Genomic DNA, 16,089 nt, shown 5'->3' with positions numbered 1-16,089 from the left:
TCCTGGCCCTAAAAGTGTCCATAAAGATGTCATCTGCATGTCTTATCATACTCCTTAATATGCGGAGATACTGAGGAGGTGGAGGTGTGGGAGAAAGGCAGGGATAGTGGTCTTGCCCGTTGAGTTCTTCCTGGAAGGAAGGGGTACATTCAGTGCCTCCTCAAATGTCGATTTCCTCTTTAAAGGTGGAAAGGAAGGAATAGCAATAATCTGACCAGTTCCCACTTGAATTTGGATTCTTCGCTGCCTAATGTACCATATTTTCTAAAATAGGCTCAACGGAAGATGTTGAACCTGAAGAAGCTTTCGTGTCTTTCAAATCTGAAGGTTTCAGAATCGAGGATTTCGGCTTCGGTGGGTGAGGCTTGGTCGGCGCCAAGGTGGAGGGAGTTGACTGCCGAGACAGAACCAAAGGTAGATTTAGTTCCAAGGTCTCCTCTCGGACCGAAGAAGTTGATGCCGATGGCTTGGCCTTGGTATGGCTTTTTTGCACTGGGCAGGAGGGAGTGCATCCATAGTAGTTTTCCGGATCCGACCATGGCTGGGGAGCAGTGGCAGACCGGTGACCTCAGGTGGAACTGTCAGTGCCAAATATTTTTTGGATGGCTTGGATGAAGGTATGGGGGCAGGGGTTGCAGTACTTGCATTGTGCAGAAAGAACTTCCTGCATTTCAAGGTCTACCTTTATGTCGGAACCAGAGCTGTTGTTGTGAGAGAAGTCCTCCTTTTTTTCTATGGTAGGCTGCTCTTGTGCATTTTTGTCTCTGAAGATATTGGGAGTGTCGTCTGCGGCCCTCTGAGACATGTCGAGGTGATGAGCGCTGTAGTCTTGGAGTATTTTCTGCAATCTGAATGACTTAGAGGCCTTACAGTTGGCTCCTCCATGGTCCGGGGAAAGGCACAAACTGCACACTAAGTGCTGATCTGAGTGCTGGTATTTCGAGTGCTAATACAGGCAAAATTGAAATGGCGTGCGTTTCACCACCAGCAGTACATTTTTGGAGTGAACGTGGAAGGTAGGTCCCAAAGGACGGTACCCAGACGTGCTCGGTCCGGCAGAGACTGAGGTGGCACCGGGATGGAAAGGGAGAACGACAACAATACCATCAATGACAGAACAGAAATCAGTACAATCTAACCAAAAGGAGTCAAAGCACTGAGCGAATGCACACATCTGAACCAGACGGCGGAGAGAAAACAATCTAACAATGGAGTTGATGCCCATGCACACTATCACTGAAAGAAGGAGTCACTCAACCTTGTGATTCTGAAAACTTCTTTGAAGAAACACAACTTGCACATCTCCGGATGGCAGAAGTATTCAGAGCATGTGTATCTACAGTCACACAAGCCATTGAACATATTTTTCCTATGTTATCAAGACATGTGCCTTCTCTATCCGGTAGCGTTGACACAGATGTAGAGGGAACAGCGTTGAGCTGCTTGCATTATGATAGAATCTGATTTAGGGATGTGCTGTTAAACAGGCTTGCGAGTTTTCTAGTGCATTACATCTTTTATCCAACTTGGGTCGGACAGAAGACATTGTTGATGGATTCTTCATAATTTTCACACCTTCCTCTCAGATACAGTCCATAATCAAGACAGTTTTAACGGGTTTTCTAGCCGCCACTTTAAAATCATAAAGTGAGCAAACTGATTGTTACACTTGTATTGGCAACTCAATTTGTTTTGCTGCTCGTTCCATCAGAGTATGAAACTCCCAAAGTCATCTGGAAGGGAATCCACAGAAGGAGTTAATGGCAGTGAAGGAGCCAGTAGCAGGTAATCATCTCATTCACTGGACCCATTTTAGACGCCTGTTACTTCTCCCTTCTCTTTGTCCTCATCTGAGGATATCACATAATTCGCAGCCGAACTGCAATGATTGAAGGGGATGTCCTTTTTCGTGTATGCACTGCTGTTAAACTATGCTGTGTGAGAGGAATAGGAGGATGAATTTGAGGAAAATGATTTTTTTGTGGTGGTGATGTTGCCTACGATGGCTCTGGAAATCATTTATAAAAGTCCTGCAGTGTAGGAAGCTGGCTCTGTATATACTATATCAAAATGATATAGTGTGCACAGACTCGAAGGGTTCCCCAAGAGGCTTGACAAAGGCGATAATACTAATGCTCTATTTGTGGTAGCGTGCTCAAGCAGTTAGGCTCATCAGAGGGCAGTGTTAAGCATTTGTTGTACACACACAAGCAGTAAGTGAAAAACATACTCAATGACCTAATTTCACGCCAATAGGTTGTTATATAGAAAAATATATTTTTCTTAATTTATTTTTATAACCACAAGATTCAGTTAGCAGGTAAGGATAAGTTACTTACCTGTAAATCCTAGTTCTCTTCCAGGGGTATCCTCATCAAAGTCATAAACATTGAATATTCCCGCCCTTGTGCGGGGACCCCGGAGCATATATAAAATATATACACATTATACATGTGTAACAAACAGTCATGCAGGCTATCATGTTAAAAACAGGCTAAAATGCTTTATTTCTATGAAGGTTTTTTTTTTTTTTTTTTTATTAAATACTACAATAGAGCCTAAATAAGTACCCAAGCTCCTAAAACTAGGCTTGGGGAAGTAAGCAGTAGCAAACTCTAGTGAAAAAATAGAGAAAACTGCATTGAAAAACAATGAAGCATTCTTAGCCAATAGGCTGCATGTAGGTTAACACAGGAGAACCATAAAAACTTTGGCACTGTGCCTTTAAGACCCTGAGCACCTCCAGTATCCCACCATGCCTCAGGGGTGAAGGAAAGGTGACAGTTGGTTCACAGTTAGGTCAGTTCTTTTTACGGTGACAATTTGTATAATTGAATCAAAATACTGTCTGTCCTGCACTTCCAGTAGACGTGCGTCCGGGGAGGAGGGTGGGTTGTTTATGACTTTGATGAGGATACCCCTGGAAGAGAACTAGGATTTACAGGTAAGTAACTTATCCTTCTCTTCCAGGGGATCCTCATCAATAGTCATAAACATTGAATAGATTAGCAAGCCCATCCCTAAACCCAGAGGACTGTCCGATAGAAGTGCAGGAATAGACATGTCTTACGCAAATAAATTCCTTAGAGAGGCCTGCCCCACTTGGGCATCCGCTCTTGCATCTGAGTCTAAACAATAATGTCTTGTAAAAGTATGGACAGACTTCCATGTAGCAGCCTTACAAATCTCAGATATAGGAACATTGTTAAGGAGAGCAGCAGTAGCCGCTTTTCCCCTTGTGGAATGCGCTCTAGGCCGCGCTAGCAATTGTCTATTAGCTAGCTGGTAAGTATTAACAATACAAGAAACTATCCATCTTGATATTGTTCGCTTAGATGCTGCTTCTCCTGTCCTTAAATGACCATAGTTCACAAACAAGCGGTTAGAGTGTCTAATCGATTTTGTCTTGTCCAGATAAAATTTCAGCACTCTTTTCAAGTCTAATGAGTGCAATGCTTTCTCAGCCGGAGTTTCCGGATTGGGAAAGAACGTCGGTAAAGTTATGGTCTGATTAATATGGAATTCTGACACCACCTTCGGAAGGAAAGATGGGTGAGTTCGTAGAACTACTCTATTGTCATGAAAAACCGTGTACGGTTCTTTTGCAGACAAGGCCTGGATCTCACTGACCCTCCTCGCTGAAGTAATGGCCACCAGAAAAGCCGTTTTCCACGTAAGGTGTTGTAAGGAGGCCTTATGGATAGGCTCGAAAGGAGGGCCCATAAGTTTTGCTAGGACTATTTTCAGTTCCCACGGAGGAGAAGGCCTCCGAATTGGCGGAAAAACGTTCTTCAAACCTTCTAAGAAATCCTTGACTACAGGTTTCGTAAAGAAGGATTCCTGAGAAGGTGACTTGCGATAGGCAGTAATAGCAGACAAATGTACCTTGATAGATGATACCTGCAGACCGGATTTCGCTAGGTGAAGCAAATAGGACAGTATGACGTCCTCCAGCGCCCGTATGGGATTATGGCCTTGCTGACAGCACCATATGTAGAATCTCTTCCACTTAAAAGCGTAGGAACGCCGCGTGGAAGGCCGTTTGGACTCTTTCAAGATGTTCATGCACTCCTGCGAGAGTCCTAGGTGCCCATACTGCAGGAATTCAGGAGCCATGCTGTTAAGCTCAGAGAGGGTAGGTTGGGATGCAGAATCCTGCCCTCCATTCTGCTCAGAAGATCCGGTCTGCACGGCAGCCTCCTGTGAGGTTTTTCCGACAGGTTGAGGAGATCCGTGTACCAGAATTGTCGAGGCCATTGTGGCGCTATAAGAATCATTCTGGTCCTGGATCCGTAAAGTTTGCTGATTACTGCCCAGGGGAATCGGCAGAAAAGCGTAAAGAAATGTCCCTGACCAGTCGATCAACAGGGCATTCCCTCGAGATCCCGGACGGTAGAACCTGGATGCGAAGTCTGGGCATTTCCTGTTTACATCGTCTGCGAAGAGGTCCAGTTGAGGCCGACCCCATTGCGCGAAGATGTATTCTGCGACTTCGTCGTGCAGGACCCAATCGTGAACGTCCTCCAGGTGTCTGCTTAGAAAGTCTGCTTCTACGTTCTGCTGACCTGGCAGGTGAACTGCTGTGATTGACATTTCTCTGGCCAGGAGCCAATGCCATTTCGCTTGGGACTCTCGTGAAAGGGGTAGGGATCTCGTTCCCCCTTGTTTGTTCAAGTAATACATCGTGGTTGTATTGTCCGTCTGTATCAATAGAGTTTTCCCCTGAATTAGCGGTGTGAAAGACTTGAGAGCCAGATGGACCGCTCTGAGTTCTAGCAGATTGATGTGGTACTGCTTCTCCTTGTCTGACCACAGACCCTGCGCTTGAAAAGGACCCAGATGAGCCCCCCATCCCTGAAGAGACGCATCCGTTACCAGAGTGTCGGATGGAAGTACCTGGTGAAACGGAGCGCCCACTGACAGGTGAGGTCTGTGCCTCCACCATCTCAATGACTGAAGTGCTACCTCCGGTAGCCGCATTGTGTCTTCCCAGCGACCTGTTCTTTGGCTCCAATTGGCCTCCAATGCCTCTTGGAGGGGTCTCATGTGGAGTCTGGCATTTGGGACAATAAAGATGCACGATGCCATGGAGCCCAGTAGTGATGTCACCTGACGTGCCGTAGGTGCGCTGGCTCTCAACAGGTCCTGGCACTTCTTGTTTATTGAGGACAGTCGTTCCTCCGAAGGATACACTTTTTGTAGTTCTGTGTTTATGATAGCTCATAGGTAGTGAAGACTCTGCGTTGGAGTCAAGGTTGACTTCTGGTAATTGACCTGAAGACCTAGAGCTTCTCAAACTCCTAGTACAATGTCCCGATGGCTTCTCGCCTGCTCCGGAGAAGAAACCTTTAGTAGCCAGTCGTCTAGGTATGGATATATGTATATCCTTTGTCTTCGTAGATGCGCCGCCACCACTGCCATACATTTCGAGAAAACTCTTGGAGCAGATTTCAGGCCAAAGGGTAGAACCCTGAACTGGTAATGCTGTAACGCTACTCGAAAGCGCAGGAATTTTCGATGCTTTGGAGCTATTGGGATGTGGAAATACGCATCCTGCAGGTCGATGGAGCACATCCAGTCTCCCTGATGCAGTTGAGGGAAAATTTGGTGAAGTGCTAGCATTCTGAACTTCTGCTTTCTTATGTATTTGTTCAGCAGTCTTAGATCCAGGATTGGCCTGAAAACGCCCTGTTGACCCCTCTTTGCTACTAGAAAGTAACGGGAGTAGACCCCCTTTCCTCTGTGGGCAGGTGGAACCCTTTCTATAGCATTCTTTCTTAGGAGGGCGAGAGCCTCCTTGCGTAGCAAGGTGAGATGAGCCGGATTGTGTTTGGTTGGTGGCAAGTGTGGTGGAGGCTGCTTGAAAAGGAGAGAATAGCCATGTTCGACAATATTGAGCACCCATTTGTCTCTTGTGATAGAGTGCCACTCGTGAAGATGAGCAATAATACTTCCCCCCACCGGAGTGGTGTACAGTGTCGAGGGAAGCGAGACTTCATTGCTTAGTGGGTGCTTTTGGAGTGGACTGTTGAGGTCTGCTTGACCCTCGCTCCCTTGTGTTTCTTCGCTGAAACAGAGGGCGTCCCTGTCGTTGCTGAGACCTTTGCGACCAATGAGGGGTTTGAACCCTCTGTTGGAAAGGGCGTCTATCGTACGGTCTGTACCTCCGCCTGAAATCTTTCCTTCTTTCGAGGCCTACCGCCTTCATGGTATCCACCTCGGTCTTCATGCGGGCCATCTCTTCGTCTGCATGGGCACCGAATAGAGAATTCCCGGCAAATGGGAGATTCAGGATACGTTGTTGTGCCTCCTGTTTCAAGCCAGTGAGCCTCAGCCAGGAAGATCTCCTCGCACAGATACCATGTGCGTACCCATGAGCCGCCAAATCCGCCCCATCCGCTGCCGCGCTGATAACTTGGTTAGATACCAGGCATCCTTCCTGTAGAATCTCTTGGAAATCTTGCCTGTCTTCTCTGGGCAGTTTTTCTGTAAATCTACTGAGGGAATCCCACAGAGAACGATCGTACCTGCCCAGGAGCGCAGACGCACTAGAGACCTTCATTGCTGAAGCCGCTGTCCCGCACATCTTTCTTCCCAGAGAGTCTAAATGCCTGCTCTCTTTATCCGGGGGTACCGTGGATGAAGAACCTGATGAAGACCAAGAGGGTGATCTTCTTGAGCGCGACCTGGATCTCCGTTGAGAGCGAGATCTGCTGCGGGACGCTGTAGCCGAGCGCCTAGGCCTCGCGGTCGGCTGTCGAGGAGCTGAACGAGCCCGTTCTGCCCCGGCTGTCGGCGATGGCGTTCTTGGCGGGGAGGCAGTGGGTGAATACATTCGCGAATATTGCGAATCTGGGGAGGCCGCTGGTCTGTTGAGGCTCTCCAGCCATCTCGGAGATAGGTTGATGGGCAAGACATGCCCAGGAGATGCTCTTGACCGAGAAGAGTCGCTCGGTATGGAGACCACTGGAGACGGAGCCTTGTCTGGCGAGGGGCGATGTTCTGCTCCCTGTTGGACAGGTAAAACCTGCTTCGACGTTGATGGCTGTTTCGACGTCGAAGGACGCCCAGTCGGTCGGTCCTGCCTCGACGTTGATTGCCTCGACGTTGAGTGCCTTGACGTCGAACGGCGTTCCTTGGACCTCGACCTGCTCGCCGTCGTGTGCCTCGACGTGGAGCGATGGGAGGTTGACGGCGGATGTTTCTCGTGCCGTCGTGGAGATCTCGACGTCGTCTGTCCTGACGTCGGGGGGCGCACAGCCTTTGGCGGCGACCGGGCATGCCGGCGATGGCTCGACGTCGATCGGCGGGCTGCCGTCGACGGAGACCTGCCCCTGCTCTGATGTTCCCTCGACGCCGTTCCCTTCGACGTCGGGTGTGTCGCCGTCGCCGGCGATCTATGCCGGTGGGACGGTGGTAGCGACGACGTCGACGGTGAACAAACAGGTATTTTCCTACCTGTCGACGTCGACCGGGCCATTCTCTCCTGAGAATGGCCTTCTGGGTGCCTGGGGAGTGAGGAGGACGATGTTCTTTTCCTCTCCTGAAGCCCATGAAGTCGGATCTTCTCTCTGTCTTTCAGAGTCCTCCTAGACATGTTCTTACAGTACTTACAAGTGTCAGGGCAGTGACTCTGAGGCAGGCACACTATGCACAGAGAGTGGGGATCTGACTGGGCCTTCTTCTTCCCACAAGCAGGGCATTTGACAAAAAGAGAAGGCATTTTTCTGTCAGAAAAAACCTTCCTAGCTCAGACAAAGATGTTACTTGTCGAGTGAAAAGTGAAAAAAACGCTTTTTTAAAGAATTTTTCTGAGGAAAACTCAGAAAAACTGAGAGCTCAATGCTCCAGGATCCTCTCAGAAGAAGCCGGAAAAAAGAACTGACCTAACTGTGAACCAACTGTCACCTTTCCTTCACCCCTGAGGCATGGTGGGATACTGGAGGTGCTCAGGGTCTTAAAGGCACAGTGCCAAAGTTTTTATGGTTCTCCTGTGTTAACCTACATGCAGCCTATTGGCTAAGAATGCTTCATTGTTTTTCAATGCAGTTTTCTCTATTTTTTCACTAGAGTTTGCTACTGCTTACTTCCCCAAGCCTAGTTTTAGGAGCTTGGGTACTTATTTAGGCTCTATTGTAGTATTTAATAAAAAATAAAAAAAACCTTCATAGAAATAAAGCATTTTAGCCTGTTTTTAACATGATAGCCTGCATGACTGTTTGTTACACATGTATAATGTGAATATATTTTATATATGCTCCGGGGTCCCCGCACAAGGGCGGGAATATTCAATGTTTAGGACTATTGATGAGGATCCCCTGGAAGAGAAGTACATTAAATGAACAGTACTTTGCGTTGTAATACTTAGGACTCTGAATAGAATCAATATTGTACACAGTTTTCTTTAAAATGGCAAAAAGCTATTTTAAAAGTGGGCACAGTGCAATTTTCAACAGTTCCTGGGGGAGGTAAGTAAAGTACAGACTCTGAGGTAAGTACCACACTTACGGGTTCAGTCTCAGGGGATAGTTAGCCCACCGTTGGGGGTTCAAGGTAACCCCAAACACCCAGCAACACAGGGCCGGTCAATTGCAGAAGTCAAACAGGAGCCAAAATAACGTGGGCACCTATGGAGACAGGGGGTACTCAGTTCCAGTCTGCTTTCAGGTAAGTAACCGTGTTGTCGGAGGGCAGACCAGGGGGCTTTGGAGGAGTGCTGAAGGGGCCCCAAGTAGGCACAAAAACCACTCCCTCAGCGGCACGGGGGCTACCGGGTGCAGTGTGCAAACAGGGCGTTGGGTTCTCAATAGATCTCCTATGGAGGGACCCGGGGATCACTTAGGCGCTGCAGGCAGGGCGCAGCGGGGCCTCTCAGGTAAGCCACCAACTGGGCAAGGATGAGGGCCGCCTGCTGGTAGTTGCTGCACCGGAGGTCGGTTTCTCACGGGCCTGGGGGCGGTGGGTGCAGTGCTTCTCCGGGCATCGGATATCTTCATCCCAGGGACTCACGGTCAGGGGGGTCCTCGGGATTCCCTCGCAGGCGTCGTCGTGGGGGTGCAGAGAGGACAGCCCAGGGTGGACACGTCCTCAGAGTCGCCTGGGGGTCCTCTCTGGACACGGGCTGGGGGGTGTCGGGTGCAGAGTAGTTGGTCTGACGCTTCTGGAGTAAGGTGAGAGTCCCTTTAAAGTTGGTTTCTTGATCTTTGTGGACAGGTCCGCTGTCCACTGGAGTTTCTTGGTCCTTGGTAATGCAGGCAGTCCCCTGGAGGCTTTTCAGGGGTCACTGACCCTGCAGAATGCGTTGCTTCTTTTCTTGCAACTTTTCGAAGTAGGAGACGGGCCAGTAGGGCTGGGGCCGAGTCAGGGGGGGGGGGGGGGGGGGGGGCAGGCATCTCCACTAGCTGGAGTGCCCTGGGGCACTGTAACAACAGGCTTGAGGCTTACCGCCAGGTGTTACAGTACCTGCAGGGGGAGATGTAAAGCACCTACACCCAGGACAGGCTTTGTTTCTCACCACAAAGTGCACAAAGGCATTCACCCCCCATGTGGTCAGAAATTCGCCTGGAAGTGGCAGGCTGGCACAGACCGGTAAGTCTTGCACTGGCAGGTGGGCTAACATACGGGGGCAGCTCTAAGATGCCCTCTGGGTGCATTTTTCAATTAATCCCACACTGGCCTCAGTGTGGATTTATTGTGCTGAGAAGTTTGATACCAAAATTCCCAGTATTCAGTGTAGCCATTGTGGTGCTGTGGAGTTCGTAATGACAGACTCCCAGACCATATACCATATACTTACAATGTCTAAGAATTGACTTAGACACTGTAGGGGCATAGTACTCATGCAGCTATGCCCCCACCTGTGGTTTAGTGCACTCTGCCTTAGGGCTGTAAGGCCTGCTAGAGGGGTGAATGCCACAGTCAGTGGTTTATAGCATGGCACTCTGAGGAGCGTGCCATGTCGACTTTGTCTTTTCTCCCCACTAGCAAACACAAGCTGCAAAGCAGTGTGCATGTACTCAGTGAGGGGTCCCTGAGGGTGGCAGCCCTTAGGGACGTTCTCTGGCCACAGGGTCCTCGGTACCAGAGGTATCTTTTACAAGGGACTTAACTGTGTGCCAGAGCTGTGCCAATTGTGGAAACAAAGGTACAGTTATAGGGAAAGAACACTGGTGCTGGCGCCTGGTTAGCAGGGTCCCAAGCACACTTCCAATCAAAGCTGGCATCAACACTAGGCAAAAAGTGGGGGGCGACCATGCCAACAGTGACATTTTCCTACATGCATTATGCTCTGCAAGTCATGAGACAATTCTCTTTTTACCTACACCATCTCCTCCTGGAGCTCAATGTTCGTAGGGTTGGTAATGATGCATATATGAAGTAGACATCCATAAATTGCGTCCCTGAGGAATATTAATCCTCCTCATCATATTCCTTGCTCTCCTCTTGATATTTGACGTGTACTTCTGAAGGACTATGTGTTATTCCAAAAGGACCATCATCCTTTGAATCCTTCAAATCTATCCAGTTAGTTGGTGTAAGAGGGGGAAACATTACTCGGTGATGTGTGCTAAGGCAATATTGAAACTAAAAGAGAATGAAATGATTCTCTCAGACGGTATAATCGGCGATGGCCTTGCTGACATTAACGCAATCTTTACTGTGGACAGCAAAACCTCATTCACCATTGATGTACATGGTTTTCTCATCGATGACGGCGCCGTAGGTGAGACCGCAGGTGTTGTGATCAACTATGATGGTACAATCACCATCAACAATGCCGGCAGCGGCTGTGTTGTCATCAACAGGGCTAATTTCATTGATGATGTCGTCAGCGATGATGGAGTCCCTTTCGTTGATGATGTCGCCTACAAGGTTTGACAATTTCTTAATAGTAATCTTGGAGAAGGTATTGTGGCTCCGATTTTGATTTTTGAGGAGGCATCTTCTTAACAATGTTTATGCAAGTTCTCAGTAGACAAAACATGCTTCTCAAATGACCCCGGATGAGTCTTTTTTTAACGTTTTTTAGGTGATTCCAGAGACATATGTCTTCTCTCTTTCTCTTTTCTCAGACTTTCTTGACTTAGACAAATCAGTATTCTAATCCACAGAGAAGCGTCCCTGGTCTTGAGCTTTTGAAGCCATAACAACAACCTTCCCTCTCTATACTTTAAAAGTTTTGAGGAAAAAGTACAGCAAATCATACAGTCTTTCAGTATGAGAAGGGTAGATGCAGCAAATGCAGTCTTTGAGAGGATCCTCAGAGTGCACCCTTGGTCCCACAACGTCTGAAAATACCTTTTCTGCTTGAGCCTGCCATTTGAGCTAGACAGTTTTGAACAACAGATAAAGTAGTTCTGAGAAGTACTGTTTTAGATCTATTTTCTGACAGAAGATCCTGGATAGCGGACAGGGGCTCAGGGAGCCTCCCTTCATACAACATGGGGTAGAAATTCTGAGGGACAGAAGCCTCTGTGAGGAGTGATTGGCTGGACTTTGGTTCTTTTTTAATGATGGAGATGTGTTAATGATGTAAATGCTTTCTTAGCCCTTCTGGGCTATGTATGTCCTATACTGTTTATAAATGTACTGTGGGATTCCCACTTCGATGATGGAGAATGATTCAAGCATGTGTATCTATGATTTAGTACTGGAGAATGGGACTAATGCTGCCATGCAGCCAATGTTTTCCTGAAGTGCATCATATTTAAACTGAATGCCCTATAAGGTTGATATTGTTTTGTACACAGTCTTACTCTTCATGGTTGCTGCTCCTAATGGCGAGATTACCCTAACTGGTTTTGCTCTTGAGCCTTTTTCAGTCCTTTATCAGTCTCTGGATAATGAACCACTTTCTTCATCTGCGTTCATTTGCCCAGCGCTCAGAGAATTAAGTGTGCTTTTCCAGTATGTCAAACAAGCCAGTGCAAACCACTTCTGGCCTGCTATCAGACTCTTACCTGCACAGGGCTGACAAGCATCAGTGAAGGCTTCTCAGCTCTGTCGTAAACGTCCACCGCTGCTGCCTGACATACACGATTTTATCCCCAACCCTGTAACCAGCCAGCCCTTCCAATCCCTGGCTTCAATGTGTTTCCACAGTATATGCACTCATGCTTTTGGTGTCTGATGTTTCCCTTCCATGAACAGCAGCAGGGTTACAGTGTCGCAACCCACCAGCTGAGATGTCTGGCAGATTTCATCAGCTAAGACCAATGTGGTTTTAGTCCTGTTCACTGCTTATGCAATGCAGACTATGCTTCTGTTAATCATAGACACCCACCACATGCTTTTCCAGCTGTGGAGGGAGAGACGTCCAGCCTTAAAGCCAGCTTTTCATCTTCGAGGTGACAATAGAACTCATTAGGCAACAGTGCTGCCTTCCTAATTTGAGAATATTCCACCATTTTGCTAATCCACTACTACCTGTAACTTTTCAAAATCAATGTAGTCTAGTCACATACTGCCATGTAACACTGATCAGTATCAGTGATTCACAGTGTGATAATGGGAGATAATTTAATCTAGTAAACCAATGACATATCTAGTGCTGGAAAAGGAGATCCGCTTTGGATGACCATGTAGTATGTGCCTTGGGGATACACACTCAATTAGGTTTTTTTTCTGGGTATATTCTTCGACCCACAGACTACACACACTGGCATTCCAAAGGTTGTAATCCATGTCACAGAGAGAACTGGGTCAACCAATTCATGTTATGACAGCTTGTTCTGAGGAGTGATATTCCCTTCAACATACTTACATTACACCATCCTTATTCTATCACTTTTGAGTATTCATCCTGCAGACCATTGGTTTATTTGTTGAAGTCTAAACAAGTCCCATATTGTGAAGAATGGACCATAAATGTTGGTTTTCTGAAGAATGGAGTCCTCAAAAGAGGAAAAAAGTGACTGCAGAGAACACATAGCATGCATGCATCAAATACATAGGCAGTCTTTAGCTTGCTGGGGAAGAAAAGCATACCCAGTGTTAGTCTAGGTGCAGTGTGCACTGTAATCATAAAGGTGAATATCAACTTGTCTGTATGACCAGTTCTCTCCACAAGTACAACCACCCCAACTCCTACCCACCTCACCTGTATAAAACTTCATCAGTGAAGGAACCAGTAGCTTGGTGGAAAGAGGATGGTTTTCAATCATCTCAAAGAATTTCTGTGTTCGTGGCTGTATGGAAGGATTTGTCACAAACATCACCTCCACCAGCTTGGCAACAAGGTAGGGATTTCGGATGTAATTTTGGTTGCAAAGTAGTACCACTAAAAATGTCACAATGTCCTGGGTGCAAGGCTCGAACAGGACTTGAGGGCAGTATCTGCAGGAGCAAGGAAAGTAATGCAGATAAGCAAGGTGGCTGAAAGCACGCAGGTGAGTATACAGATGAAAATAGCAATGGTGCCAGGACACAGGTTTGGACTACTCAGTTCAGATCAAGAAATAAAAAAACAAAAGAGAAGCAACTTTGATCTTTCCGTGTTGGATGCAGTGATCAAACTTAAGGCTTGCCAATCGCCATATGTCATGTTTCAAAGCTGTATATACAAATATATTTGGAGACTATGGCTGCCAAAGTTCTTCACTACTGCAGCTGAAGCAAACCACATGGACAAGCTTTTTCACTCTAACACTAGTTTGTTTACTAAAGTATTCAACCCATACTCATAGCTTTAAGAACATTTCAAACTGCTGGTTCTCTAGAAATACTTTATTTTGATTTTATATGGTCTTCTCCAGCAAATTATTTTTTCATCTTCAGTTTACAAAAATATTTTTGAAAATGTGAAACAAAAAAACAGCTCAAAGTCCCAGCACTCAGAGCTTTACATTTTGTTATTTAGATTAGCTTTGATATGAACAACATGATCTCACCCATTAGGCTTGAAACTGTGGCTATAAAGGAATAGATTTATTCCACACAGGTGCTTTGTGTATTTTATTGTATTCAACTTTAAAGAGAATAGAGGTGTCTTGTGGATATGTTAAAGTCTTTCACTGTTTGATATTATCACTGAACAACAGTGAGAAATCAGAAACGGACTCCATTGTAGGAAACTGGGCCTCTATAGAGGGAAACTAAAGGCAGTGTGTAGTTCTTTAAACACATTCTATGTTTCATCACTCCGGGATCAATTCAAATGGAACCACATATTATGATTCCTTAGGAGAAAGTGTCTCCATATGATCTAAAATATTTGGTGTCTAACTACTTAGTGCCAATTGCACGCATTCTCTTAGTGCTAAGGTTGGAAACACTTCACAGTGCTTATAAAATGTTACTTAACTTTAACAACATTTGTCCAGAACTGGTATCCCTCACAAAGTTACTTGCGTATATCATTCCCAGTCATTGAGGTGGGAATGCCATACTAATCTTTCAACAGCAGAACTAGTAAACCATTGAAAACCAGTATAAGCAATGTCACCTAAGGTGACAGTCCACTGAACTACAATCTCATCAGAGGCTTCCTTTAGGAAGCTAGCTCTCTATATGGTGCAATAAAATGAAGTACAGAGTGCATAGAGTTCAGTGGATCCTCAAAGGTTTGCAACAGGGGAGATTTAGATAGGTCTAATGCTCTATTTGTGGTAGTGTGGGTGAGCAGTTAGGCTTATCAGAGGGCAGTGCTAAGAATTTGTTGTACTCACAGAAGCAGTAAATGAGATACAGTCCAAGAAAAAATCTGAGATCAATAAAGAAAAATAACATTCCTTTTTATATATATTTCAAACCCAAGAACATCTTTATCAGGTAAGTTTTTAAGAATAAGTACTGTGCAGTTTCAGAAATCAACACAGTGAAATTTTTCTGTTCAGCAATGTTAACCCATTGGAGGAAAACAAGAATGTAGTTTTTTAGGTAAGTACACAACTTACAAATTCAGTCTTCGGGGTTTCAGGTCAACACCAGGCAATGTTCAAATCAGTACCAAGAGTGCACCTACAGCGGCACAGGGGCAGCCGGGTGCAGAGTGCCACCACCACAACTGGTGCCCAATGTTAACCAATGGAGACTGGGGGTAAACAAAGATGCACCGCTCACAAGTGAGTAAAGCGGTGTCTGGGGTCGATCTCCTGGGGTTGAGGTGAGCAGAAGGGGCAGGGGACAAGACAGCATTAAACTTACACCCTCAGCGGCACAGGGGCGACTGAGTGCAGAGAGGCAACACAGCGGCGGGCGCTCAATGTAAATCAATGGGGGGGAGGGGGTCAGTTTTGAAAAAAGGCTGCGGGCTCTGGCTAGGAGACTGAATGAATAAAAACCACAGCTACAGAGGTAGGTTTTGATGCTAGGGGACGTAAAGACATCATTGGTCCAGCTCCCCAAAGCGCAGGGGCTTTGAGGCCAATGGTGTCCTTTGGTGTTGGAGACAGCTTACCGGGGAGGTCGCGGTCAGATGGAGTCTTCGGTTTGAGGCTGCAGGCGTCGAGCAAGAGTCTGACAGGGTTCAGCCCACAGTGGAGTCTGACTCAGGTACCTTAGGGAACCTTCACAGAATCGGTGGTCCACTTGGACTCGGGCCATGGGCGTCTGGTGCAGAGGTGGGTCCGGAGGCAGTTTTGCGGTTCCTCAATTCCAAGTATATTCTCTTTTTAAGTTGGTTTCTTGTACAGATCAGCTGTTCTCAGGAGATCTTGATCTTTGTCAAAGGCAGGTAATCCTCTCAAAGGTTTGGAGGTCGCTATGCTGCTGGACGGGTTGTCTTTTGGCACAGCATCATCAAGGGCTGCAGACAGGCCAGTAGGACTGGGGCCAAGTCAGTTGGTGTCTGCAGTCTTCTCTGCTGGTACGACTCTGTAGTGTCTGGCTCTCCTTAGGTCGTCAGGAATCTGAGTTCAGGGGTGCCCTCTAAGTACTCAATTTAGGGGTGTTACAGGGAGTGCCAGGCAGCTGCCAATGGGCTGTCCACCGTTACAGTGACTACACCCTTCTTCTGACCACTTCTGCTGCGAAGTGGGCATAACCCTAACGCTAGTGGCCTAATTCCTTCCAAACAAGACGGAGGAATTTAAAAAGTAATGTCCGCTTCAGCTTGTCCACCTTAGGGGTGGGACTGGTATGAAGTGGGCA

General features: G+C 46.9%; 1 protein-coding gene across 2 annotated transcripts in view; it reads right to left on the bottom strand.

Moving 5' to 3' along the window:
- UBE4B (ubiquitination factor E4B) overlaps positions 1-16,089 on the bottom strand; it is a 658,693-nt gene that overhangs the window by 264,138 nt on the left and 378,466 nt on the right. For both annotated transcript variants that reach the window (XM_069241178.1, XM_069241179.1), the window contains one exon: positions 13,100-13,335. In XM_069241178.1, the coding sequence (XP_069097279.1) occupies positions 13,100-13,335 (236 nt within the window). The remainder of the gene's footprint in view (positions 1-13,099; positions 13,336-16,089) is intronic.

This window comes from Pleurodeles waltl, chromosome 6, assembly GCF_031143425.1.
Source record: "Pleurodeles waltl isolate 20211129_DDA chromosome 6, aPleWal1.hap1.20221129, whole genome shotgun sequence".
NCBI lineage: Eukaryota > Metazoa > Chordata > Amphibia > Caudata > Salamandridae > Pleurodeles > Pleurodeles waltl.
The sequence above is the reverse complement of the archived record's forward strand: the minus strand, read 5'-3'. Positions and strand labels throughout refer to the sequence as shown.